The sequence below is a fragment of the Trichophyton verrucosum genome, assembly GCF_000151505.1.
Source record: "Trichophyton verrucosum HKI 0517 chromosome Unknown contig00116_1.f1.exp, whole genome shotgun sequence".
NCBI classification, from domain to species: Eukaryota; Fungi; Ascomycota; class Eurotiomycetes; order Onygenales; family Arthrodermataceae; genus Trichophyton; species Trichophyton verrucosum.
Window position 1 is genome coordinate 1 of NW_003315560.1, and position 26,198 is coordinate 26,198.

Genomic DNA, 26,198 nt, shown 5'->3' on the forward strand with positions numbered 1-26,198 from the left:
GAGATGTTATGTGCCTGTTCCTGTCAGCTCTATCACACATGTATAGATGCATAGAGACACCTACAGCCAGGAAATCAGTCAATGCAGAGCGTCTACATTCATTCTATTAGCTCTTCTTCCTCTTCATCTCTTCATCTCTTCATGGGTATAGAAGTCATAGACTCACGGCCCCTGGATCCGGCGTCTTGGATTAGACCTACTGTCAGTCAGTAAATAGAAGAGGCAGTGCATGTTCAGACACACTCACATCTTCTCACCCCCTTTCCTTCGCTTGTCTTCTTCCTGTCTTCTTCTCTCTGGATTTTATGTCTTCTAGAAGTCCTTTTTTATGTCCTTCATGGATCTCTTTAAGTGGTTTCTGCATTCACGTGATCACGTGCCGCGATTTTACTTTTCTTACGCGTTTCAGAGATTCAGCAAGTTACGAGTCGACAAGACAGAAGAGATCAGGAGAGAGGAAGAAGAAAAAGAGATAAGAAGAAGAAGAGAAGAAGAAGAAGAAGTAGAGGAAAGATAGATAAAGGGATAGAGAAGAGGATAAGAGACTAGCAGGATAAGAGAAGAAGTCTCTGAAGCGCGATGGCGATGGCGGATGGCAAAAGTAGGTACTTCTGCTCCATGGCTGGATCCATGCTAAATCTCTGCCAGAAAACCCCCTTGGCCAGGCAGCAACCCGCCGCAGCTCCAGAGTGGCCTCTGCATCCAAGGGCAGAGATGAGACAACCAGAGAGGAGCCAGAGAGGTCCATGTCCATGCCAAAGAGACAGGCAAACATCATGGTGGCCATCCCAGTGAAAAAGGGCAGCCTCGGGGCCTCAGCCTCAACCTCAACCACGTCGACCTCGGCCTCGTCCTCCACGACTGGCCGGAGTCCCGCTGGGTACAGCACGCCTGCTACCACGGCCACTACAACGCCGAACAATGAGACAGAGTTGAGCACTAGAGCCTCGAGAAGAGTCAATGCTACTGCTCGTGCTCTAGAGTTGAGAAACAGCTCTCTCGGCTTGAACAGCAGGAAGAGACCAGCCAACGCTGGCAGCAGCAGACCAAATACGATTGACGATGAGAAGCTGGCTGCTGCACTCCAGGCTGAAGAGTACAATGCCAGACCTACTGCGAAGAAACAGAAGACCGCCCGTGGCTCAAAAGCTAAGCCCGTCATACCTGATTCCGAGTCTGACGCTGAACCAGAGTCACGGCCAGAGTCAGATTCAGATTCAGAAGAGTGGTTCAGCACAAATGAGGAGGCTATCAAAAATACTCCCAAAAAGTGGTCTAGGAGAACGCCCAAGGACTATCGAGCAGTCTCACCCTCAGACTCCGACCTGAATAGCGTGGTAGGCATGGTGACTGACTCCATGGACTCAAGCCAGCTGTCAGACATAAGCTCAATCGCAGACTCAGAAGAGTCCGATGATTTAGTTCCGAATGGCCGCTATCGTCGCCTGGAACGTTTCATAGCTGCAAGTAAACCTACAAGGGTAAGTCCATGTTCCTGTCATTCCAATGTCAGTGGGTTATACTAACCTTCCTCCAGGCTCAGAAAGAACGGATCAAACTTGAGAGGCAGCATCCCCAAATTACAGATATGTGGGAGAAACTAGAGCAGAAGCCTATCCTCTCACCCCCTCCTGCTGCTCAACCAGAGGGCATTAATAGGAAATTGAAGCCGTTCCAGCTCGAGGGACTTAGCTGGATGCTAGCCCAGGAGAAGTCGGAGTGGAAGGGAGGCTTGCTTGGAGACGAGATGGGAATGGGTAAAACTATTCAGGCTGTCTCCCTGCTGATGTCAGACTATCCTGTTGGAAAGCCCTCATTGGTCGTCGTTCCTCCTGTCGCTTTGATGCAATGGCAGGCTGAAATAGAGGTAAGCACCATTCCTTCAACATTCCCTACTAGACAAGATCAAGCTGACATTCCATTAGTCCTATACCGACGGCAAGCTGAAAGTGTTTGTCTACCATAACGCCAACTCCAAGGTCAAGGACGTCAAAGCCAAAGAACTCAAGACCTACGACGTCATCATGGTATCATGTGTGTTCTCCTGGCCTGCAAGTTGGATCAACCCATCTCTAACCTCCTTTTTTCATAGATTCCGGTTTAGAATCAATGTACCGCAAGGAAACCAAGGGCTGGAAACGAGACGGTGGACTGGTTAAAGGCACCAGCATGCTTCACTCCCTTGATTTCCACCGCCTCATCCTCGATGAAGCCCATAACATCAAGCAGCGTACCACCAGTGTGGCCAAGGCCTGCTTTGCGCTAAAGTCAACATACAAGTGGTGTCTGTCTGGAACCCCCGTGCAGAACCGAATCGGCGAGTTCTTCTCTCTTCTTCGCTTTCTGGAAATCAAACCGTTTGCATGCTATTTCTGCAAGACTTGTCCTTGCGAAGCTCTGCATTGGACACAGGATGCACAAAAGAAGTGCACTCTTTGCAACCATAAGTATGTAAACTATCACACTCAGTTTCAAGTCGAGAAGATACTGACATATCTCCACTATCAGTGGATTCAACCATGTCTCCGTATTCAACCAAGAGATTCTCAACCCAAGTAAGTTAATGTTATGAGATGCTTTTTCTTTGGTAGATGCCAGACTAACAGATAGTAGTTACTGAGCATCGAGGCGACGATGAAAAGCGCAAGGACGCCCTGAAGAAACTGCGCCTTCTCACTGACAGAATCATGCTTCGACGAGTAAAGAGAGACCACACTTCGTCCATGGAACTTCCCCCGAAGAGGTGAGTATCTTCAGAGCCACTTTACCAAAGTATAAGTCTAACCTCTGCAGAATCGAAATTCACCGCGAGTTCTTTGGAGAGATAGAGCAAGATTTCTCCCGTAGCATCATGACCAACACTACCCGCCAGTTCGACCGCTACGTCAGCCGGGGAGTCATGCTCAACAACTATGCCAACATTTTCGGTCTAATCATGCAGATGCGACAGGTAGCCAACCATCCAGACCTAATCCTCAAGAAACACGCAGAAGGTGGCCAGAACATCCTTGTATGCTGCATCTGCGACGAGCCTGCCGAAGAACCCATTCGCTCCCGATGTAAACACGAATTCTGTCGCCAGTGTGCAAAGGAGTACATGGCCTCGGTCCAGTACGGCTCCGAACCAGACTGTCCTCGCTGTCACCTGCCGCTCTCAATCGACTTTGAACAGCCCGATATCGAACAAGATGAAGGCGGAGTCAAGAAGAACTCCATCATCAACCGCATCAAGATGGAGAACTGGACCTCTTCAACCAAGATCGAGATGCTGGTCTTTGACCTGTGCCAGCTACGAAACAAGAAACGCACCAACAAGTCCATCGTCTTCTCGCAGTTCACCTCCATGCTGCAGCTGGTCGAATGGCGACTCCACAGAGCAGGTATCAGCACTGTCATGCTAGACGGCAGCATGTCGCCTGTCCAACGACAGCGATCCATCGACTACTTCATGAAAAACGTCGATACAGAGGTATTCCTCGTCTCTCTCAAGGCCGGTGGTGTAGCTCTCAACCTTACCGAAGCCTCACGGGTATTCATCGTCGATCCGTACGTCGTCTCTCTCTCTCCCTTAAAGCCCCCCTTTTTAACATAAAAGCTACGCCCCACTAACTAACCAATGGCTGTAGATGGTGGAACCCAGCTGCAGAATGGCAATCCGCCGACCGATGCCATCGAATCGGCCAGCGACGCCCCTGCGTGATCACCCGTCTGTGCATCGAAGATTCCGTCGAGTCTCGCATGGTCCTGCTGCAGGAGAAAAAAGCCAACATGATCAACGGCACGATTAACAAGGACCAAAGCGAGGCGCTGGAGAGGTTGACGCCAGAGGACATGCAGTTCCTCTTCCGCGGAAACTAATCCTCCCCATAACATAAACCAATTTAAATGACTTTGTACGGAGTATGTGTACATATTTTATGAAACTGAAACGTTTGATAGTTATGTTTGGCTCAGGAACAGCAAGCTTTAGGTTGTTCCTGAAAGTTGTCCACTTAACCTTGGGGGCTGGCTAGAGGTGGCGAAGTCCCAAACGTGTGTCCCTGCCGTGAGCTGGTGAAGTTGACCTGTTGAGCCCCTGAAGAGAATGGCCGGCCTAGTTAGTGAGGATGAGCACGCCCGCCGTCGATCAGCGGCAGTAGACGCCGTGTCTATCCCCCGATAAGGTGCCATGGCGGAGGGATCAGACGGCTAGATAGACAGCTAGATGATGTAACTACCGCTGCAAGGTCTCCCATAGTCAATGTTGTCGAGTCCATTTTTTTCATCCCCCTGAGAGCAGCCAAGAATCAGTCCAGGAGAATAACACAGGGTGGCCAGTGCGTCCTCACAACAACTAAACTAACGACTCCTCATAACCGCAATTCCTTGACTACTCCGTACGTCACCAACATCCATCATGCAACGACAAGAATAGCTCTTACGACTGCGGCTGAGCCACCCAACACTCGATCGTCTATCCAACAGAGTAACCTAACGCGCAACGCAACGGCCGGTGGACGACGACCCCGCCAGAAAACTCTTTGGCTCCATCAGCCTGACACTCACCTCCTGTAACCACAGAAACCGCCGGCACCCTCTTCCGGCCTTCTTCTCGTTGCATATGCACGCAGCCGGCAAACCAGCTCGTAACGCGCATGAAATTGCTCATATATTCACTGGCTAGCTGACAGTCGGAGCTGAAGCGAACCGGGGTCAAGGGGATCAAGGGGACAGCCCTCCCAGCCACCAGCCTTACACCACCTTGCACCCACATCCACCGCACCATGCACCACTGAACCGCGTCTACTCGAATGAGCGATGGCAGAGAAGCGAAAACTGTGGCTAGTGACGGGCCAGGGAGAACACGCCATGCTCCACTACGGTCTTTGCGGTGCGCACTCTGACTGGCGCAGGAGGTGAACAAGCATTTTGGGGGGGCTGATGCGCCCTCATTGCGGGCTCGCTTCTCTTGAGGTTCCATACTGATACTTAGCGGGTGTGCTATATATCCCCCTCCTTTGACGTCTCTCCTCCTCTCCCTCTCCCTTCTTCTTCTTCTATTCTCACAGACATCTATCTTCTTCGCATACTTACACTGCTTGATAGGCTTAACCACGTGATACGTTGCTCTGGTGGGTATACTAGATACAACCACCATGGCAGCCCCAGGAACAGAGCAGACAAATGGGAATACCACCAATGGAACAAACGCAAACTCACGCCAGAGACGGGCTTCAGAGTCTCATCTGCCGTCGGCAAACCACACTGGCCCAGCAGGAGGCTACGATGTCACACCCATGCCGCCTGCGCCGTCAGGATGGACGCTCAAGTTCACCTTCCACCGCGCTGAGAACCTACCCATAGGCGACCTCAGCACCATGGCCTCCGACCCTTACATCAACGCCATACTCGAGACCGGTCTGCCCACCCGCCATCCAAAGCAGGATCCTATTTTCTCCTTCCGCACACCCACGGTGAGACGTACCATAAACCCTGAATGGAACTGCGAATGGATTGTCGCAAACGTACCCTCCTCTGGCTTCGAGTTGAAATGCCGCATCTACGATGAGGATCTAGCCGATAGCGATGACCGGCTGGGAAGCGCCTACGTTGAAGTTAGGGATACTATTTCAGAGTCCTGGCCAGGTATCAAACAACAGGGTTTCAAGATCAGGAAGCGCATGGGTAGTCAGAGAGCTTACTTGCTACGAACCATTGCCTCGACATTCTCTAAGCATGTTGATAATGAAGGAATGCTGTACATGAGCATTGAGTGTCTGGGTAGAACGCCCGGTAACGAAGGAGCTCATCTGTACACTGTTGGACCAAACCACTGGACAAAGCATTTCTCCCCGCTGATCGGCAGGTTGGCAGGCACAAAAGACAAGGTCAAGAGCAAGGATGGCAAACCGTCTGTTTCCCGGTACAAGTGAGTTGATCAATGCTTTAAGACGTTACCAAAATATAAAATGAAATAGTATGATGCTGACGGAAATAGCTTCCAAGCGGTGCAGATACAGCTGACTGGACCCGTGCCCACACCATTGTATCACCGTTACGTTGAATTCCGTCCCTTCGTGGCTGGCATGTTCACTGCAAAGAGCCTCAGGGGCCGTTTGCTCAATCACGCATTGCACCACCAGCACGAACGCATTTACACATACGATCACAGCACTGTTTACGGCGTCTTCCCCGAGCCCTGCATCGACCTGACAAAGCTCTTCCTCGAATTTGTCCAATACGGCCAGGGTGGGCGTATCTTCACCTATGTCATCACTCTAGACGGCCAATGGCGCTTTACAGAGACCGGCAAGGAGTTTGGAATCGACCTGCTCAGCAAACATACCATGCACAGCGATGTATCGATATACATCGCCTACTCCGGTGAATTCTTCGTTCGCAAGATCTCAGGCGACAAGTCTTCTTCCCACGATCACCACCGACACCGTCGTTCTACCTCTGCCGAAACAGAAGCCTCGGAATCTGAACATGAGCCATCTACCGACCCGGCACATTACGAACTCATCATCGACAACGACAGCGGTACCTACCGGCCCAACGGTAGACTCTTACATCTCTTACAAGAGTTTCTAACTCACAATCTGCCCGGGCTAAAGATATCCACCCTGGACTCTCAGGCTGATGCCACGCGCATGGCCAAGCTCAAAGGCAAGCGGCGTGAGATAAAGAACAAGTCTAGCCATAGAATGACGTACCTGCAAAAGAGCTCATCTTCCCTCTCCCTCTCATCTCTATCAAGTTCGGATGAAGAGGATCTCAATGAAAGAGAGAATGGCATAAACTTGAATAACAACGCGACCAAGACTAAAGGGTTTATGAATGGTCTAAAGAATCCTAAGGGCAGATACAAGCGGTGGCTGGAAGCAGACTACGAACATACGACTGGTCGGAAAGAAGAACGGCCGTCGACTGCTCATAATTGATTTCTCGATATTTACTTTTCTGCCGCTCCGTTTTAGCAAGAGACATATTCCGGCTTTCTCGTCTTTCGTTGTTCAGTTATTTTCGTTGTTTCATACTTGGGAGCTCCTTGATGCCCCTGGATGAAGCTGGGTTATTTAATCTCGGGCAATACCTGAATGCATCACGCTGTTATGATAATGACCAGATAAGCTACACCGTATAGAGATGTTTCTTAATGAGCAAAAACGATTAGGGTATATTAATACAAAGGGTATATCTGCTAGTCACATATATATAGGCTTTCAAAAGTCATTACCATCATCCCCGTAGAGGCAATATCTTCGACGCAATAGCCTCCTGTCTGCATAAAGGACACTCCGGCTTCTCCTGCACCCAGTCCCGTATACACGTCCAGCAAAAGACATGTCCACACGTCGATACACTCGGGTCTTTAAACGGATCAAGACAGAGAGTACACTTCCTCTGTGGTCCAGCAGGTATCCATGACATGGCCAGAGCATCTTTCTCAACAGACATATCATACCTCGCTTCCTCCGGTGCCAGCAATGCCATTCCGTCCGGCATGCTAATACTCTTCAATCCAGGGGTTCCTGCAACCTTGGCCGCCGAGTCCGTAGCAGATGCCTGGCCTGCCTCCTCCAGCTGAATCGACTCAATAACTTCCTTCGCATGCACGATCGCCTGCACGGCAATTTGCAATACAAGTAGCACTCCCAAGACTTCATATCCGATCCTCTCCTCGCTATCGCCGATGCGTTTGGTAAATACGTACCGTAACCCCCATACCCGTTTAGATAGATGATAATATGCCCCCGAAAAGTAAAACGCGGCCAAATTCACAGCAAAAAAGGGTGAGAGGGATGTAATCGAGTTCAAGTGTTCAAGGATATATCGCTGAGCCCGCAACGAGAAGCCGACCTCTTTTCTCTTCTTGGTATTCCCCTTCTCCAGCTCAAGCCTAGCCTGTTTCCGCGCAATGCTTCGTTCAAGCTTAGTTCGTAACTTTCGTCGGAACGAAGGTAGTAAGCGCTGTAATATAGAAGGCACCAGTATCGAGCTAACGATATATCCTGCCCTTCGACCTAGGCTCGGAAGCTGTAGCGTATCGTCTTCAAGCTGTACTACATCGCAGTATTCTTCGCCCAGGGTCCTGTTGCCCAGCAGCGTTGTGAGGGAGAGGTAGAGCACTTCAATGGCATGTTTGATGGCGTCGGAATGAGCATGGGCGTATCGTTGGCCGCGGAGCGTGCGGATGATGGACTGGGCTTGTGTCGAGAGCGTGCTGGTGATGTAGCTGTCTTTCTCGTGCGCGCGGATGATATCCGGGGATGTCGCCCAGGGGAAGAAGTAGAATGGTTTGGGCGTCTTGCTGAGCGCCGCGTCAGCCATAGACGAGTCAAACAGGCTATCCGACGACATCTTGTCTGTTGATATTGGTATTCTCTGCCGTCTGCGGCGCCCTTATCTCTCGTTGTCATTCTCGTCCTCTCGCTGGTGTTTCTTTCTGATGTCAAAACTTACCTCGGCCCGTGATAAGCTTTCACGTGACTTCCCGTGACAATTTTGCGGCTCAAAAAATTAAAAAAGTGTCAAAAAGTTGGAGACACCAAGAAGAATCAACAAAAGACGAAACAAACTGGTTGGTGGTTTAACGTCTTCTTGTTTCCTGCCTTTGCGCTTTTGTCTTTTCTTTCGTTCTGTTTCCTTTTTGGCACAGCCAGTGGTTTTCGATGGAATATGGAGTCTGGCACTCTTGAGTCCCCCAAGCTGGACGGGTTCAGTCTTGTCTTGCCTCTGCCTTATCGTGTTGCTGTTATATTAGTTGCTGGTACGTTGAACTAAGAGCTGAAACAACCCAGTGGACTAGCTATCTAATACCCGTCTAGGCGTGTGGGGATGGGGATTGAACGTCCAGTACCTCACAGCTGTCAAAATAGTACGTCATCTACTCAGCTCTTGCTTACCCAAACAAGGGGCTAATTCTTCCTAGGATGTCCCGGCTTTGATACGATATCCATCTCGACCTAATACCGCCGGCACCGTTACCGTTCACAGGTCGACATACCACCTTGCAACCCTCCTTTCCATTCCGCTAGCTATCTCCCTTCTCGCATTCTGGTTCATTACGTACGGCGACCCGGCACGAGTCATTGCCTGGGAGGTTTTGCCGCAATCATACCTGTTCCTCTTTATCGTACTACTTGCGTTCCCGCTCCATCGTCTCTCACGTGGAGGAAGATACAGATTCTTGACCACGCTAAAACGTGTCAGCTTAGGAGGACTTGCTGAATCCCAGGATGGCAAATTCGGCGACATCATACTTGCTGATGTGCTTACCAGCTACTCCAAAGTTATTGGAGATCTATTCGTGAGCTCGTGCATGTTCATCTCGAGTGATGCCTCCAGTACCAGCATACCTGATAGAGCTTGCGGTGGCCATATAGCGGTACCTCTACTCATCGCTGTTCCAAGCATCATCCGGCTACGACAATGCTTGATCGAATTCTCCCGAGTATATAGACGTGGGAATCGCCGTGTTGATGGCTGGGGTGGTCAGCATCTTGCCAATGCTGCTAAATATGCTACAGCACTGCCTGTGATTGCTTTGACTATGTTGCAGCGCAATTATGATGCGTCCGTCATCGGAGTGAGCGAAGAAACATTGCATAAACTATGGTATGTTCATTTTTACTCTACGCTCCCCTTAACCCAGCTTCTAACTTCAAGTAGGATACTCTCTGCCGTCATCAACTCCTCATACACTTTCTATTGGGATATCGACAAGGATTGGGACCTTTGTCTTTTCTCCGATATCGTGGGCCAGTTCCGTCCTACTTCTACTCTGAGAGACGAAAACCCTCACCCATTTGGGCTTCGCGCGAATCGTTTCTTTCACGCCAACGCCATTTACTACTCCGCCATTGTGATCGACCTGGTCCTACGATTTACCTGGCTCAGTCGGCTAACCACACGATTGAACTGGGTCAACGATCTGGAGAGCGGAGTGTTTGCTCTTATGTTTTTAGAAGTTATCAGACGATGGCTTTGGATTTTTCTGAGAGTCGAAACCGAGTGGGGTGAGTCTTTTATTCCTACAGGGTACTTTTACTTGAGCAGAATTGCTAACTCCAAGTTCAGTCCGAAATATCCGTGGCCCGGCTCCTGATGATATTCTACTTGGGGAATTCACCAAGATGGATGAAGATTAAGTGTTCTTCCCTTTCCTATTGTACATATATTAATGGCCGGGATTTTCGTATTCAATACCCCTTAAATATCCTTTATACCTGTATTACCACTGTTCTCACGAGATTATAGAGGGTCCAGAGAAGATGTTAAATGCTTTCGATATTTCATTGTGTTTGTTGATATGATACGTTGATTGCCCTGATTAGACGCGAAAGCTAGATAGGTTATGAATCAGTTATCATACCCTAAACCCAATGGCCGACGTTCAAGGTCATAAACCGTCTGGTCCAACTTCCTGCATTGGACTATAAACAACATCGTCATGGGATGACTGGCTGCGAGAAATACAATACTCCCCAATACAGACCTCAATTTCCGGAATTGCCACAACTTTCTGCAGCTTCGGCCTCACTGTGGCAGTGGGTGTTAGCTTTAGGCTTGTAGTAGCGTGGGGGAACGAGTCAGGTATGTATGTGGCTTGTTAGGCCTAGGCATGGGTCTTAATGGTGTCTTTCCTTGATTATGGGGCCAGTCTAATCCTTCAAGCTGTTATATATGCAGCAATATTGAATGATTTGCATCCTTCAGCTGCTAATCACCTCGGTAAGCGAGTCATGCTTTATCAATCTATAAACGCTATTTAATATTGAACATTAAACGCGTTCGATCGGAAGCTTTGATTAAGATAAGCGCAAAGTCTAAAATAGCCGCCGGTTGAAAAGGGAAAGCTCGGGCCGCGCTAGCTTAACTAGTTAAGGTTTCACGAAGTTTATTTTTTCCTCCTTCTTCCCGTATGTTGGATGCTAGTTAGTTTGGAAACACATAGTGTTCCCATTACGACTCCATGGAGTACAAGGTGCAGAGCTACCTAATGTGGGAGATGAGGGGCTAGGTGACATGGAAATCACTTTTTTTTTATTAAAAGCCCTAGAACTGGAGGGTTGGAGAACAATCTCCCCACTTAGTCACTCCATGCGCCCGATCAGCGCTGGCAAGGAAGGCTGCTTTCCCAGTCCTTAAAGGCTTCTTAAGACTGGCGTCACGCTGTCTTTTCTCTTTTATCCTGTTCAAATGACAATGGCATTCTCATAAGGTCAGACATATAACTCTAGATAACTTCCTGGTCATCTTGTTGCTTTGTCTCATGTATCCCATTCACTCAGCACAAATGACGTTCAGCAGCTTCATGGCGAAGCGATGGACTCGAAGGCGCCTTCATCTGCTTATTGCGTTGATTCTGACTACTATCGTCTACTTATCCCTGTGCAGCTTCGATCCCATCATACCGCTGAAGGCCGCGTTGCCATATTCTCGGTATGGACATAGGTTTCGTCACGGCAGTCATGGAGGCAGACCGACAAATCCATACGTTCTTCAGGCGGCTAGAAAAGACGATAATACCGTTGAAATGGTTATAGCTAGCAAGAAAAGTGAGAATGTCACTTGGCTACACGACTATCTTCCAGACTGGAAGAAGAACATATACGTCGTGGATAACAGTTCTGCGGACTTCACTGTTCCTCAAGATAAAGGGAGGGAAGCGATGGTATTCTTAACGTGGGCTACCTTGTTTCCTGAGAAGTTGTTATACATTCACGATTCTAATCAAGCATCCAGATACATAATTGACCGCTACGACTCACTTCCCGGCAACATATTCTTTCATCATGCGCAGCGGTTCCAATGGCACAATGACGACCCCAACTACGACGCGCTCAACCTCCTACAACAGTTCCGTCTTGATTACCTCAAGGAGGAAGGTTATACCAACTTACGCTGTGACTGGGCTCTAGGTTGTCCCTCCGCTATCAGACCCTGGGTCGATGCCATTGTATTCCTACCCAACGAACACATATCATCAAAACACGTCTACAAGAAATCCTTTGAACAACTATTCCCAGATCAGAGTGTTCCGGAAACTGTGGGCGTTGCATGCTGCTCGCAATTTGCCGTGCGTCGAGAAATAATACAGCAACGCCCAAAGTCAGAATACATTCGTTATCGGAAATGGCTCCTCGACACCGAACTCAGTGATCAACTAAGTGGGCGCGTGTTCGAATACTCATGGCACAGTATGTCATACTCACAACACGTACTTAGATCAAACTTGAAACTTTGCGCTAATATGGAATCACTTAGTTATGTTTGGCAAGAAAGCTATACATTGTCCCAATGCCAGTACCTGCTACTGCAGAATGTACGGACTATGCCATATGACCTGCCAGTCTAAACGCTGCGATGGCCAGTATTTTCTGCCTAAGTACGCGGATCTTCCTAAGGGATGGCCGAAGATAGGTTGGGATAATGAAGACAGACACTGGTCGGGGCCAGAATAGGAGGATATTTTGAGTTTCTATTTCTTCTGGAGTTTATCTGGCTGGGTATGGGGGGCATAAGCGATCTAGAGTTTTTTTTTTTTCCTTTGCTATTTCGGCGACAAGCCGCTATAGTAGTTATGTCGTAGATACCCGTTACTTGAAACGTTTCTATGCTGGTATCATTCTTCAATTGAACGTTGTGGGTAGTTAGCGATTCACTCGCCAGTGGTAAGGGTAGGCCAAATTACACACCCGCCGGTCGGTAAATAAAATCAACGTCTCCCCCCACCACTGTTATCGATGTGTTGGACATGAATGACTTGAAGAGTGAGTTGGCAGAGTATACACGGCAATATGCATGGGTGAAATAGCAAATATACCCCCTTGGCCGATTGGTGATACGACAGGGCATTATGACGTCTTAATTACACGAAGAAACTTGGCCGGTAACTAGCATGATAAGACGGGAACTATTTTTAAAATACAACCAAGAAAAAAGACCAAATCTTCCTCTGACTTCCTAGACAACGCCATGGATGATGGGAAAAAGGGAGGAAGTGGAAGCCGAAACCCGAAACCATGTCTAGAGGCCAAAGGATACCCAAAAGAACAAGAATTTTATTTTTATATATCTACTCTTCGTCTTCGGCAACCTACAGTCGGGATGGTTAGCAGAGGCGACGACGGGAAGAATAAGCGCTAGGTTGAGGTTCAACTTACCCCTTCGTGGAAATTTTTGCCCTCGGTGGTCTCCTTAATTATACCAGCACGAATACACCAATCGCCAAACCGTTCAGGCTGGTCACCATCCGTCTGGCGCTCAAGAGCATACCTCTTCAACAACCCCTTCATGATATCGAGAATCTCAGCTTCCTTGATTGAAGAGCGGTAGAGCTTGTTTAGTCGTTGGCCATGGTATCCTCCGCCAAGGTACATGTTATATGCTCCATACGCCTTGCCCACGAAGGCGACTTCCGCCAACCAAGGTCTAGCGCATCCATTGGGACAACCAGTCATTCGCATCACGATGCTTTCTCGCGACAAACCATTCTCCTCGAGGTACGACTCTACCTTCGTGATGAGAATGGGTAAGTATCGTTCTGACTCGGCCATCGCAAGGCCACATGTGGGGAAAGCAACGCAGGCTGAGGACGAGAGGCGCAAGCCACTGAAAGATGTGTTGTCTAGCTTGTACTTCGCCATTAGGGCTTTGATCTGAGGTAGATCTTCGTCTTTGATATTGGATATGATGACGTGCTGGTTTCCAGTGAGGCGGAACTCGCCCTTGTTCAGCTTGGCGATTTCACGCAGACCGGTTCTCATCAGGAAGTCGGAGGTGTCTTCGACGCGGCCGTTCTCGATAAAGCAAGTGAAGTGGTTCAGGCCCTTTTCATCCTTGATCCAGCCGAAGGTGTCGACGTTGGAGTCGAACTTGAAGGGACGGGGTTCGGCGAATCGAAGGTCTTCAGGGAGTAAGGCTTCTACTTTGCCCTTGAAGACGTCGACGCCCATGTCGTCGACAGTGTATTTCATTCGGGCGTGTTTGCGGTTCTTCCTGTCGCCATGGTCGCGCTGGACGAGCATGATTTTCTCACAGACGATGTGCGCTTGTTTAGCGGGGACATAGCCTAGCATACTGCCTGTTCGGGGGTACGTCTTTTTGTTGTTGTGGGTGACGCCCATGCCACCACCGACAAGGACGTTGAATCCTTCCAGATGACCATCTGCACCCTTGATTGCGATGAGGCCTATGTCATGGGCGTATACGTCCGTATCGTTATGGGGCGGTATAGCGATTGTGATCTTGAACTTTCGAGGAAGATAAGTTGGGCCATAGAGTGGTTCGTGGTCAACAACGGCGTCTCCTGCAACTTGTACCTTGTTATCATTCTCGTCTTTCAGCCAAATTTCATGATACGCGGTAGTTGCTGGAAGAAGGTGGTCACTGATAAGTTTTGACACAGCATGGACTTCGCTGTGGTATGTAGACAGCTCAGGAAGACTGCTGCACATGACGTTTCTGTTGACATCTCCGCATGCAGCGATAGTAGACATTAACGCCCGGTTGATTGCCTGCATAGCTGCTCGTAGTTTCCCCTTAACGACACCGTGGAACTGGAATGTCTGTCTGGTCGTAAGCTTCATTGTCTCGTTGCCTTGTGCGCTACTGATTTCGTCCATCTGCAGCCATTGCGAAGGGGTCGCTACACCACCTGCGAGACGACAACGGATCATGAAGCTATACTTTGGCTCGAGGCCCTGGGCTTTTCGTTCTTCTCTCAAGTCTCGGTCGTCTTGCATGTAAGTTCCGTGGAACTTGGTCAATTGCAAGTCACTTTCCGCGAGAGCACCAGTAGATTCATCTCGTAGGCCCTCAGCAATAGTTCCTCGAAGGTAGTTAGATTGAATCTTGATATCTTCGTTGGTCAGGGGCGCAGGCTCATCCGGAAGTCCTTCAACGTTATCTACCCCTAGAGCCTTCCAGATCTTTGGCTCCCACTCTGAATAACCGGTCTGATAACCATCTGGGTCCTGATCGTCACCTAGGCCGATATCAGCCAGCTTCTTACCGCCCAGGAATGCGAGACGAGCATCTAGGTCTTTGGCGGGCTTGTTGTAGTATAACTTGTCTTCCTTTCGAGGCCAGTAATGGCTATCACCCAGGCCGAAAACGGAATACTTGATAGCACTCAAGTCGAGGTCTCCTGCGTTCTTGACTGTTTCCCAGAATCCACGTCCGTTCTGAGGCAGCTCTCCCTGTCCCGCTGTACTGGTGATGAGGACGATATTCTCTTCCGTTGAAAGGTCCTCGATCGGGTAATCATCCATCGCCATGACCATGGTCTTGAGACCACGGGCTTTACCACGGTTACCCAGCCGCTTGGCCAAATTCTCGCCGTTACCGTTATCGGATGCAAACAGGATAGTTAGAGGAGCACCAAGCAAGCCCTCCATGAGCTGGTCGTACGCCTTCTTCGCAGCTCTCTTCTTCAACGCGCGTACTTCACTGCCATATGACTCTGATAAGCTCGCTGCAAACTTGGGCTCGCGACTCATCAGCTGAGTGAGCTGGTTATCCCTACGAAGGAACTCTTCGAGCTCTCTTCTGATTCTCTCAGAGTCCAATGAGAAATTAGGTAAGCCTTTTTCGGCATTTTCAGGGTTCCATCTGTACAGAGGCCAGTAGCCGGCTTCCACTGCTTTCTTGGTCTCCTGGAGTACTGTGAGGGGGGAGTCACTTTCTTTATGATAAGGTAGATAAGCAACGACGACTGAGGGCCCGTTGAACTGTTCTGCCTCTGCAATGGCTTGGAGGACCTGGGTATATGAGCTATACACTGCGACGGACGCAACGTATGCATGGCCAAAGTTCATTGCGTACAGACCGATATCCTTCTTGCGGCGCGTGGGATCTGCAGCAGTCCGTTGAGAGTATGGCTGGGAGTCGATAATGAGCATGTTGACATTCTCATTTGAGGCGAGAACATGGTGAACTCCGGAATTTCCAAGATCATAAGCCCATGCATCGGAGCCAATGAGCCATTGGGACTCCTTGAAGAATAGCTCCTTAGACTGAAGTAGGTCTTCAGCTGGACCGGAACCATCCGCCGTCAAAGCATCAATGACATCCGGCGCAATCTGGTTCACTTTGGCGGAGTTGGATTCGTTCAAAGCCCACTTGGACAGGAGTTGTTTGGAAGTCTCGTTTGCGAACCCATTGGCTTTAACAGCTTCTTCGACATCCTTTTTGAGATTAACACGGCGTTCCTTTCGAGCAAGCAGGGATCCAAAGCCGTACTCTGGTGAAGCGGCGATGGTGGCGGAGATACCTGCGTTCTGTGATCCAAGTTGGTTGGCAATGTACAAGCGATCACTGAACAGCTGTTTCAGAATCTTGGTGTATGCATTTTCATGGCTAGGCTGTTGAAGCTGGGTATCTGGTTGGGGGATGGTCTCGGTGCCTATGTCGAGGTTCTGAACTGGTGCCTCCAAGGTGAGATTCTGGATGACACCCCTGACTGCCTGGGAAGCTGTTGCGGACTCTATGTATCCTAGTCTATAGCCTACGAGGGTTGGTGTAGGTCTAGTGCTGGATGGTGGTTGGGACACGCTAGATAGGAGATCAAGGAAAGACGGTCCCCATCTGGTTGTCTTGCGGACCTGTTCGAGCACGGCTATGCGCTCGACTGAATCCGGTATAGCACGGAGTATCTGGCTGCCTATCCAGGGCCGGTAAAGCCTGGCGGTGATGATGCCCACATCCTTGAATTCGTCCTTGTGAGCCGGGTTGTTCAGGGTATCGAGAAACACGCCAGTTGAACCAAAGATGAACAATGCTAGTTTTGCGTTTTGGGGTCCCGAGTACTCAATGGCATGATAGTTGCGACCTACTCTGGCCGAGAAGGCATCCCAGATGATGCTCACTATCTGGAAGATGTCTGCGGCATCGACTGGGCGGGTGGTGATTGTCTCAGCCGTAGTCGCAGATGAACTGGGCACATGGCTGTCGAGAATACTGCCCCGTCGCGAGGAACCCACTGATGATGGGTCTACGCTAGGAGCCGCAGATTTAGGAGACGGGATAGGGAGCGATGTATCAGCCGAGGCAGAAGCATCAGCAGGATTGATAACGGGCCCTCCGAAGCCCTGATCAGTAACTATGGCGACTCTCCCTGAATCCGCATAGATGGTCTGGGGCACGTCCACTGGTGTATGGGTAGCCCTAACGGGACTGATTTCTAGTATATCTTTGACAAAGGCGGCATCCTCTGCCACGACCGGCTGGTCCTTTTCTGAGATGCGCAGGTCAAAGAAGTGAATGACTCCCTTGCCCGACGTCAGGGCCAGCGCATGAGCAGTGAGACCGATATCATGGGCCTCCTGCAGGGTCTCTGAGTGCAAGAAGGAGAAGCCGCATTGTCTAATGGAGCTTATGACGGAGTAGTCTGCGAACTGGGAGGGTTCTAGGTGCACGTGGATGACAATGGAGTAGTTTGCCAGCCTGTAGAGGTGAGGTATGGCGGCCAACAGGACCGTTGACGTTGTTGTCACTGAAACCGTCTGCCCCTGCTGGAGAGGGTGGTATGCTGAGAGCAGGGGGTCCTCGTTGTGGCGCACAGGGCGTATCTGCTTGGAGTTAGCTTGGCCTGAACCTGACAGGGGTGTACTATATAAAAAGACAGGGTAGGGACTCCATAAGTTAGGAGCAATCTTACCTCCGGAACCGCATCAGACAGCACGTTCTTGACCTGCTGCTGGGCCAATCTGCTGAGGGTGCCCGAGAAGACTGAATCTGTCTCCTTGGTCGGCTGGACCGAGAGCACTACATCGCTGGAGAGGTATGCCACTCTTGCCACTAGTAATGACCGTCAGCACCACATCTACACACCAGTCCTCCCAATTGACCACCTAAGAACTTCATGAAAAACAAAGCAATGCCTCTCTATCAGCGAGAGCAGGCCTAGACAGACGTACCAGCCTCTGCTGCGGTGGTGATGCCCGCCATGCTGCCGTCAATGGCTCTGCCGAGCTGCCGCTGCCAGTTCGTCCGTCTGTCCGTCCACGCTGGAGATCTAGATCGGCGTTAGCAAGGGACCGTCTCAATGCCACCACCCACGCCCACACTCACCTTCCAACTGACCAGTACAGCCCACTGACGACGCCAACAGGTCTGTCACCGACGACTATCAAGAAGAAGAAGAAGAAGAAGAAGTGAAGTTGAAGTCGAGGTTGGAGTCGAAAAAAAAAAGGCCTTTGAAGTCTTTCCCTTTTAGGCTCGCTCGTCAGGTGACTTGGCCTTGATCACGACATCTGCAAACAGCGCAAACTCGGCTCGACTTGGTAATTCTTTTGCTTCTATTCGACGAGAAAGAAGATTTATTTAAAGATATCAGAAGAGATTATTAAAGACTTTGGGCTCTTCTTTATGTTGTGATGCTGAAGGATCTCGGTCGAGACAGCAGATAGAGAAGAAGAAGAGAGGAAGAAGAAGAGAAGAGAAGAAGAAAAGAAAGGCTCAGGCTCTGCTTTGCTAAGTGCGGCATTTGCATGTTCTATTGCGTGATCACCCTCGGCCCAGCTGGATACTAGTAGGCTTGCACAGACAGACAGACATAGAGAGAGTGTGTGTCTGTGATTACAATTAGTAAGAAGTGATTTGTAAGTAGGAGGTAGTAGTGGTGGTGGTTATGGTGATAATATAGAGTCTATGCATAGAGAAGAAGAAAGAACATAAATTGATAGAGCCTCATAAGTAATAGCAGTTACCTAGGAACCCAGAGTCATGATAGCGATAGTAATAGACAAAAAGACAGAAAAGAGACTGAAGACAACAAGATAAGATCCATCCGTAGACAAGATGACCCGTAACGCCAAAGAAGAAGAAGAAGAAGAAGAATAAGGTCAGTCAGTAGCCAATTCGCCATGCTGTGCGTGTGTGCGTGTCCAAGAAGTAAACAGGTCGATGTACAGTGCAGTGCGTAGTCTCCTCAGGGGCAGACCAGGGGGTATATATAGTTATATACTCATTCAAACAAAAAGTCGAAGGATGATGATAGTGTGTAGCTCGTCAAAACTCCCGCTCGTCCTGAGACTGGCCGTACATCTTCAGCGGCGGGACAGTACCCGGTCTAAAGTTCGCAGTGGCCGGAGACTGCGGTAGGGAGTGCGGGTGGTTCTGCGGCTGTGTTGACGGCGTCAGGGGCACCACCACGGCCTGCAGCACTCCAGGGGCAGGTATAGGCGGACCGGTACCTGACCGACGCCGCCTCTCTCGCTCAACGGGACCGCTGCTCTCCGTGGGGACCATGCGGTAACTCGAGTTGAACCGCCGGTTGACGCCAAACATCCAGTCGTCATCTTCGTTGCGGTCCAGCCAGTAGCCCTTGCCAACGGAGACCATGGCCCGGCCCAGCTTGCCCTTCCAGCCCTGCCCGTCAGGACAGTCCGGCATGAACGGATTCGGGTTGGTCTCGGGGTAGTCCGTGGTGCTAGTCGTGGCCGTGGAGCCATTGCGTTGGTGTTGGTGCTGCTGCTGCTCGGACCGGCGGTAGAAAGCATGCAGCTTCAGACACTGTCTCGCAAAGGCCATCATCACAAAGACAAAGTACAGCCGCACCACCCACAGCACACATATGATGGCCAGGCTAGGCAGGCTCTCGGGCTGCAACATGCCCTCCTCCAGCGCCGAACCGCCCGACTTCCCCCTCGTCGTGGCCAGCGGCATGTCCTCCGTATCAAACGAGACGCTGTACCGTCTCCCTCTCCCATGCGGTGGCCCTCCAGCCGTGAACCCAGCCGAGTCCTTCATGGTCGACCCGCCGGGCCCTCCGCCGCCCGAAATCATCTGGAACCAGGTCACGGCGAACCCGGCGGTGTACGCTGCATTCACCACGCTATCGATAAGGTAAAACCATGCGAGGGCAAGACACTGCAGCGGCGCCTGCTTGCGGATGTACGGCGTCAGGAAGATGGTCAGGCCCAGCGCGAGCATCGAGTAGATGTACATCGACAGCTGGACGGGCGAGAGCTCGAAGCCCGTCAGGATCGAGAGCAGGCCGTAGATGCCGATGAGCTTGTTAAGCAGCATCGAGAGTGCGATCAGCGTAGCGCCTGTCTGCAGGCTCATGATGTAGAAGAAGGACTGCAGTCGAAAGCGTTAGTTGGTTCCCAACGGCGTCACGAGAGCAAGTTGAGATGCCGTTTTTACCTACCTGCGGCCGCGGAGCGCGGAGGAACCGGAACGACAAGAAGCCCATGGTCACTCATCAAGGGGCGTTTTTTTCAGCAGGCAAACCAGGGATACAGAGATGAAGAGGAAGAAGAAGAAGATGAGGAAGAATGATGGAAGATGAAGATGAAGATGGGATGGAATTCGACGTCAAGCTGGTGGAGCGAGGAAAACTATGGAGCAGCAGCAGGAAATCCTCCGGCAGCCCGAGGAACGATGGGACGGGAGCGAACTTTTCGACCGAGCCGATAGGTTTAATGTGTTTAATTAATGGTACTAATAATATGACTGCAATAATTGATATTTTATTAGCGAAGGATCCCAGCGCTGATTCTACTTGTCCGATTGTGAGCTGCCAAGTGGCGATCCGCCGGGGTTTGATGCCCAAGGTCGCTAGTCACATACATACAGGCACGGCGACGGCGATAGTGATACTGATAGTACTCCGTAGTAAGTACTGATTTTTATGCAGAGGGACAGAGTTATGCCGGAGCGGGATACGGGCTTGTGTGGATGCGAGGCGTTGATAGCTGTATTATTTATAGACTAGCTGGTGCATGGCATGGCATGGAATATTAAGAGATAGCTATGTAGATACTAAGATGCAGGCAAGAAAGGGCACTGGCAGCAGTGTTGGATGATGGATGATGGATGATGGATGCAGGTCGGCGCAGCGTGGGAGCAATGTTGCAGGCTCAGTGTAGGCTGGATGTTTTGTATGCAGGGCGTAGACACGGGGGGTGTGTAGAGACATTGATAGGGAGTATATGATTTACCCCCGTAGAAGTCGAAAGGGAGGTCGTCGAGTTTCGTGAAGGGTGTAATGTTAGCAGGCACAGGCGTCGTTGCTCACCGGCTTCGTCGGGTTGATGCTCACATCGATCACTGCAGCAGTCAGTATAACCATCTATTAACAGATATCACTGCATCAGACAGGAAGACAACGTACTCTGGTTGTCGCTGTTGGGAGTCTCCCCCTCCATGCCCGGCAGCGCCTGGGCTATCTTTTTAAACAGGTTCTTCACGTTATGTCCCAGCTTCGCACTCGTCTCGATGAACATCAGCCCGTTCTTCTTCGCCTCCTCCTCGCCCTGCTCCGTCGTGACCTCCCGCTTGTCGTTGAGATCCGTCTTGTTGCCGACCAGTGCGATGATGACGTCGTTCCCTCGCTCGTCACGCACGTCGTCTACCCATTTGCGTGTGTTCTGGAACGACTTTGCGTTCGAGATGTCGTATACCACCACCGCCACGTTCGAGTTCTGGATATACGACGGTATCAGGGAGCGGAACCGTTCCTGGCCGGCCGTGTCCCATAGCTGCAGACGCACCGTCCGGTCTTCTAGATACATTGTCTGTTCCCGTCAGTCTCTCCATCTTTCGTAGGGTCTCTCTCTCGTAGTATTGTCGAGGCAGCAGGATATCGCACCTTGGAGAGGAAATCAATCCCTATAGTGGCCTGGTACGTGTTGTCGAACGAATCGTACATGAACCGGGTGATCAGCGAGGTCTTTCCAACTGTCTCTCCGTCAGCTTGTGGCCTGCCTTGTAGTTTGTAGTGCATCATCTGTCTCTGCCCGTCTGCGTACCACTCTGTTCACCGAGAAAGACCAGCCTGTGCCCTCAAGTCAGCTTCCATCCCGCACCAAAAACCACCCAAAAACCACCGCAGACTCACTTGAACTTCTTCAGCGGGTTCGAATACGACCCGACCTGCGACTGGGAGGCCATCGTGTCTCGTTGTTCCGGCTTGCGTACCAAAAGGGGGTAGGTAGGGAGTCTTCAGATAAATTTATAGTCCAGCTAACGAGGTTACTCGACTGTCCACCAAGCAAACACGCAGTCGTAGTTGGGACCTCGCAGCCAGCAGCATCAAAGGGACACTAAACAACAAAAAGAAACCTCCCCGTAGCAGCAGAAAGAAAAGTAGTAGATCTCTGCTTCTTCTTCTTCTTCTTCTTCTTCTTCTTCTTCTTCTTCTTCTTCTCTTCTCGTCCTTTTGAGCATGCAAAAAGTCCTGCGCGGCCACTTGACTTAAGTTACCCGCGCGGCCGCCCACCCAATCACGACGCCGCAAGGCCTCCGTCGACTTTCCTCGTCGCTTTCGCTGCAGCATCAAAGAGAAACGCAACATCAACACCAGCACCAGCACCAGCACCAGCAGACAAGCAAGCCAGCAAGCAGGCAGGCAGGCAGGCAAACTCGCATCCCGACCTTCTCGACCGCTGCTGTTCTCTGCTCCGTTTCTTCGTGCGTCGACGTCCTGCTGCACCGCTCGAGAGGCGCAAGGATGGGCTACAGCTACTACCACGGCCTGGGCGGCTTGACCGTCGCCCTGACGGTTGTCGGCCTGTGTACGTCTAGTTACTCCTCCTGCCTCCAGCCACAGCTTCGGAGGCATAGTTGAAGACCAGATATGGCTGACTCGTGCTTGTAGACATGCTCTTCAATGGCGAGGGTGAAGCATTCAACGTGAGTTCTTGACCCGGGCGTAGTTTATTTACCCAGCAGCGTGCGATAACTGACAGCTCCCTAGGTCGGCCTCTTCCTCGAAACTGTCTCCCCATACGCATTCGCAAACATAGGCATTGGACTGTGTGTCGGTCTATCGGTCGTCGGCGCAGCATGGTCAGCAATACCTCTCCCCCCAACACTCTCCTGCTTCAGCCATTCTAAACAACTTTATCATACAGGGGTATCTTCGTCACTGGCTCCTCCATCATCGGCGGCGGTGTTAGAGCTCCCAGAATACGGACCAAGAACTTGATCTCCATCATCTTCTGCGAGGTCGTCGCCATCTACGGCGTCATCATGTCCATCGTCTTCTCCTCCAAGCTCTCGTACGTATCCGAAGAGAGCCTCTACTCAGGCAGCAACCTCTACACCGGCTACGCTCTCTTCTGGGGCGGTCTCATCGTCGGATCGTGCAATCTCATCTGCGGCATTGCAGTCGGTATCAACGGAAGCAGTGCTGCCTTGGCCGATGCTGCTGATTCCAGCTTGTACGTCGCCCAGCCCTCCCACCACTACTCGCAGTCTCCATACTAACTGCCTCCAGATTCGTCAAGATCCTCGTCATCGAAATCTTCAGCTCTATCCTCGGTCTTTTCGGCCTTATCCTCGGCCTTCTTGTTGCCGGAAAGGCGAACGAATTCAAGTAAACGCTATACAATGGCCCGATCGTGTTGTGATTTTGGTTAATGATAAAATATACCACACCCCCCATCTACCTCCTGGGGCCTTCATGCATAAATGCTCCCACCCATTTCTCCCACCTTCTCGTGACTGTTTCGTTGATCTCGTGTTCCTCTTTATATTGAAAGTATGCCTTTTTTTCACCGTGGCATGGGCGTTCGGTATCCTTCCTCCCTTTTCTTTTATATTAATTCCTTCGCATACATAGAGTGCATTCGGTCAGTCAACAGGCCCTGGCGGCATGCGGGAAAGCAGAACTCGTCTTCTCTTCCTCGTTGCGGACCCGAGGGCCTGACGGGTGTGGATGTAAAATAATAGGTTAGCCCTTGTATTTCGAATATTTAGCCAATACATCTCTCTTGAAGACGATATTCAATCCTCTTGATGCTTTCGTTATGCCTGTCAAGAATTATTGGTTAACTCATAGCAACAACATCCTTGCTAGTTAAGCCGGCTAACTAAACAAAACATCTGGAGAACTGCGGAGGAACAGACGAAACCTCGACTCATGCCATACAGAAGACCAAACAACAGACTCTATCTATATATATACAATACTACATCTTGAAATGTCGGATCAGCGGTTCAGAGCAGCTATCCTCATCGTCTCGGACACTGCTGCCCGTGACCCTTCCACTGATGCTGTAGGCGGCATCCTGACGGACGTCTTCAGCCAGCACGACAGATGGGAGAAGCCGACCATCGCCATCGTTCCTGATAGCATACTTGAGATTCAACGGCATATCTCTCGCTGGTCTGATGGCAACGATCACTTCAATCTCATCATCACCTCTGGTGGGACGGGCTTTGCGGTCAGGGACAATACGCCCGAGGTGGGTTGCTCTCCAGACTTCTATAGAACAAGTAATATGAAGAAGATAGATGCAGTCTGACTCGTGTATAGGCCGTTCTGCCTTTGATTCACCGACATGCTCCAGGGATTGTGTAGGTGGACTACTGGATGTATCAGATTGACTGGTTCTGACCGCGGTTATAGGCACGCGATACTATCTACTTCATTGGAGATAACACCATGTAAGACATAGCTAGTTACCTTACCCTCCAATACATGGCGATAAGCGTACCTAACGATGTATAGTTGCTATGATGTCAAGACCTGTTGCAGGGGTACGACACAAATCAATCATCATTACTGTCCCCGGATCTCCCAAAGGTGCAAAAGAATGCGTGGAAGCAGTTATCAAAATACTACCCCATGCATGTGCCCAGGCAGCAGGCGCTGATTCAAGGACTCTGCATGCTGGCGGTATCCAGAAGCTAGAGAAAGAAGCCGGGATAGCCAGCCATACTGCCGTGTCGTCAAAGCCTGACGGAGGCCATCACCACTGTCCCCATCATGGCCACGGACACGGACATGCTATACCCAAAGCACATACGACCGCAGCAGAGAGACCAAGCTCCAATGATCCAGCTACTGGCCCAACTAGACGATATCGTACCTCTCCATACCCCATGATCTCCGTGGATGAGGCTCTCAAGTTGATATCAGAGCATACACCCGATCCTACCGTTATCGAGGTGCCCGTGGACATCTCGCTTGTTGGCTCGGTTATAGCCGAAGATGTCTTTGCTGCCGAAGCTGTCCCTGCCTATCGAGCCAGCATTGTCGACGGATACGCCGTCATTGCCCCTACTTCTCCCGGTGAAGGTGTTAGTACAAAGGGCCAGTTCCCAGTTGCATCCGTCTCCCATGCACAAGCTGCCTCTATGCCTCCCCCATTGACACCTGGAAACATCGCTCGTATCACGACCGGGGCACCGCTCCCAGAAAATGCTAATGCCGTCGCCATGGTAGAAGACACGGTTCTGGTATCAACCACCCCCGATGGCAAGGAAGAGGCTGTCGTCGAGATCCTAACTGCAGATATCAAGGTAGGAGAGAACATCCGCGAGCCAGGAAGCGATGTCAAGCTCGGCTCCAAAATCCTGCAAAAGGGAGACCTCATTACCGATGTAGGAGGGGAAATCGGCCTACTGGCTTCCACCGGCACCAAGACAGTGAAAGTGTACAAGAAGCCATGCATTGGCGTCCTTAGTACTGGAGATGAGCTGGTCGAACACTCTGACCCCATCAAGCTTACAGGCGGCCAAATCAGAGACTCAAATCGCCCTTCTCTAATCTCATGCTTGACTTCATGGGGTTTCCCAACCGTCGACCTTGGTATTGCAAAGGATACATCCGGTCACCTGGAAGAGCTCCTCCGTGATGCCCTACGCGGCGCATCACCCTCCAATCCCTCGGGTGTAGACGTGATCATAACCACCGGCGGCGTTTCAATGGGTGAACTGGACTTGCTGAAACCCACCATTGAACGACAGCTAGGAGGCACCATACACTTTGGGCGCGTGTCGATGAAGCCAGGCAAACCAACTACTTTTGCAACCCTACCGTTTAAGCCTAGCTCCCCTGATTCGAACCAGAGAGAGAAAAGGGTTATCTTCTCTCTTCCTGGCAACCCTGCTTCAGCATTGGTTACGCTTAACCTGTTCGTCCTGCCGTCGCTGCATAAGACCATGGGGTTAGCCCAGAGAGGACTGCCAGTTGTAAAGGCTTCGTTGACACACTCTATTCCCAAAGACCCCAAACGTACCGAGTACCATCGTGCCGTTGTGGGCTCATCTGAGGAAGATGGCCGACTACTTGCTACAAGCACTGGTATTACCGGTGTAGGCCAGCGAAGCTCAAGGGTTGGGAGCATGGCTAAAGCTAACGCATTGTTGGTCCTTGAACCTGGCTCTGGATCGATTGAAAAGGGGCAGTTAGTTGAGGCCCTGATGATGGGGCCTTTGATTTGATGATTGATGATTTATATTAACTAAGTAAC

At 50.6% G+C, this 26,198-nt stretch overlaps 12 protein-coding genes across 12 annotated transcripts; 7 read left to right on the plus strand and 5 right to left on the minus strand.

The window, feature by feature from the left end:
• Positions 1-409: 409 nt before the first annotated feature.
• TRV_01372 (uncharacterized protein) lies at positions 410-3,858 on the plus strand (the record flags this gene model as incomplete). The annotated part of the gene is made up of 9 exons (XM_003024363.1): positions 410-502; positions 606-1,481; positions 1,538-1,867; positions 1,926-2,034; positions 2,093-2,447; positions 2,509-2,555; positions 2,614-2,743; positions 2,794-3,546; positions 3,627-3,858. Coding segments are annotated over 9 exons (2,925 nt in total), but the record flags the coding sequence as incomplete, so codon positions are not given.
• Positions 3,859-5,135: 1,277 nt separating this feature from the next.
• On the plus strand, positions 5,136-6,923 carry TRV_01373 (uncharacterized protein; the record flags this gene model as incomplete). The annotated part of the gene is made up of 2 exons (XM_003024364.1): positions 5,136-5,908; positions 5,978-6,923. The coding sequence occupies 2 exons, from the start codon at positions 5,136-5,138 to the stop codon at positions 6,921-6,923; spliced, it is 1,719 nt and encodes a 572-aa protein (XP_003024410.1).
• A 298-nt stretch (positions 6,924-7,221) lies between these two features.
• On the minus strand, positions 7,222-8,343 carry TRV_01374 (uncharacterized protein; the record flags this gene model as incomplete). Its single annotated transcript, XM_003024365.1, has 1 exon — positions 7,222-8,343. The coding sequence occupies one exon, from the start codon at positions 8,341-8,343 to the stop codon at positions 7,222-7,224; it is 1,122 nt and encodes a 373-aa protein (XP_003024411.1).
• Positions 8,344-8,661: 318 nt separating this feature from the next.
• Positions 8,662-10,133, plus strand: TRV_01375 (uncharacterized protein; the record flags this gene model as incomplete). Its single annotated transcript, XM_003024366.1, has 4 exons — positions 8,662-8,752; positions 8,811-8,860; positions 8,915-10,001; positions 10,063-10,133. The coding sequence occupies 4 exons, from the start codon at positions 8,662-8,664 to the stop codon at positions 10,131-10,133; spliced, it is 1,299 nt and encodes a 432-aa protein (XP_003024412.1).
• A 1,124-nt stretch (positions 10,134-11,257) lies between these two features.
• Positions 11,258-12,343, plus strand: TRV_01376 (uncharacterized protein; the record flags this gene model as incomplete). Its single annotated transcript, XM_003024367.1, has 1 exon — positions 11,258-12,343. One exon carries the CDS (start codon positions 11,258-11,260, stop codon positions 12,341-12,343), a length of 1,086 nt encoding a protein of 361 aa, XP_003024413.1.
• A 720-nt stretch (positions 12,344-13,063) lies between these two features.
• Positions 13,064-17,937, minus strand: TRV_01377 (uncharacterized protein; the record flags this gene model as incomplete). The annotated part of the gene is made up of 4 exons (XM_003024368.1): positions 13,064-13,084; positions 13,152-17,501; positions 17,648-17,787; positions 17,907-17,937. The coding sequence occupies 4 exons, from the start codon at positions 17,935-17,937 to the stop codon at positions 13,064-13,066; spliced, it is 4,542 nt and encodes a 1,513-aa protein (XP_003024414.1).
• Positions 17,938-18,999: 1,062 nt separating this feature from the next.
• On the minus strand, positions 19,000-20,019 carry TRV_01378 (uncharacterized protein; the record flags this gene model as incomplete). The annotated part of the gene is made up of 1 exon (XM_003024369.1): positions 19,000-20,019. One exon carries the CDS (start codon positions 20,017-20,019, stop codon positions 19,000-19,002), a length of 1,020 nt encoding a protein of 339 aa, XP_003024415.1.
• Positions 20,020-21,080: 1,061 nt separating this feature from the next.
• Positions 21,081-21,721, minus strand: TRV_01379 (uncharacterized protein; the record flags this gene model as incomplete). Its single annotated transcript, XM_003024370.1, has 2 exons — positions 21,081-21,476; positions 21,587-21,721. The coding sequence occupies 2 exons, from the start codon at positions 21,719-21,721 to the stop codon at positions 21,081-21,083; spliced, it is 531 nt and encodes a 176-aa protein (XP_003024416.1).
• Positions 21,722-22,029: 308 nt separating this feature from the next.
• Positions 22,030-22,164, minus strand: TRV_01380 (uncharacterized protein; the record flags this gene model as incomplete). Its single annotated transcript, XM_003024371.1, has 1 exon — positions 22,030-22,164. One exon carries the CDS (start codon positions 22,162-22,164, stop codon positions 22,030-22,032), a length of 135 nt encoding a protein of 44 aa, XP_003024417.1.
• A 432-nt stretch (positions 22,165-22,596) lies between these two features.
• On the plus strand, positions 22,597-23,318 carry TRV_01381 (uncharacterized protein; the record flags this gene model as incomplete). The annotated part of the gene is made up of 4 exons (XM_003024372.1): positions 22,597-22,629; positions 22,694-22,752; positions 22,851-23,159; positions 23,216-23,318. 4 exons carry the CDS (start codon positions 22,597-22,599, stop codon positions 23,316-23,318), a joined length of 504 nt encoding a protein of 167 aa, XP_003024418.1.
• A 603-nt stretch (positions 23,319-23,921) lies between these two features.
• TRV_01382 (uncharacterized protein) lies at positions 23,922-24,245 on the plus strand (the record flags this gene model as incomplete). Its single annotated transcript, XM_003024373.1, has 1 exon — positions 23,922-24,245. One exon carries the CDS (start codon positions 23,922-23,924, stop codon positions 24,243-24,245), a length of 324 nt encoding a protein of 107 aa, XP_003024419.1.
• Positions 24,246-24,459: 214 nt separating this feature from the next.
• TRV_01383 (molybdenum cofactor biosynthesis protein (MoeA), putative) lies at positions 24,460-26,169 on the plus strand (the record flags this gene model as incomplete). Its single annotated transcript, XM_003024374.1, has 1 exon — positions 24,460-26,169. One exon carries the CDS (start codon positions 24,460-24,462, stop codon positions 26,167-26,169), a length of 1,710 nt encoding a protein of 569 aa, XP_003024420.1.
• Positions 26,170-26,198: the final 29 nt, after the last annotated feature.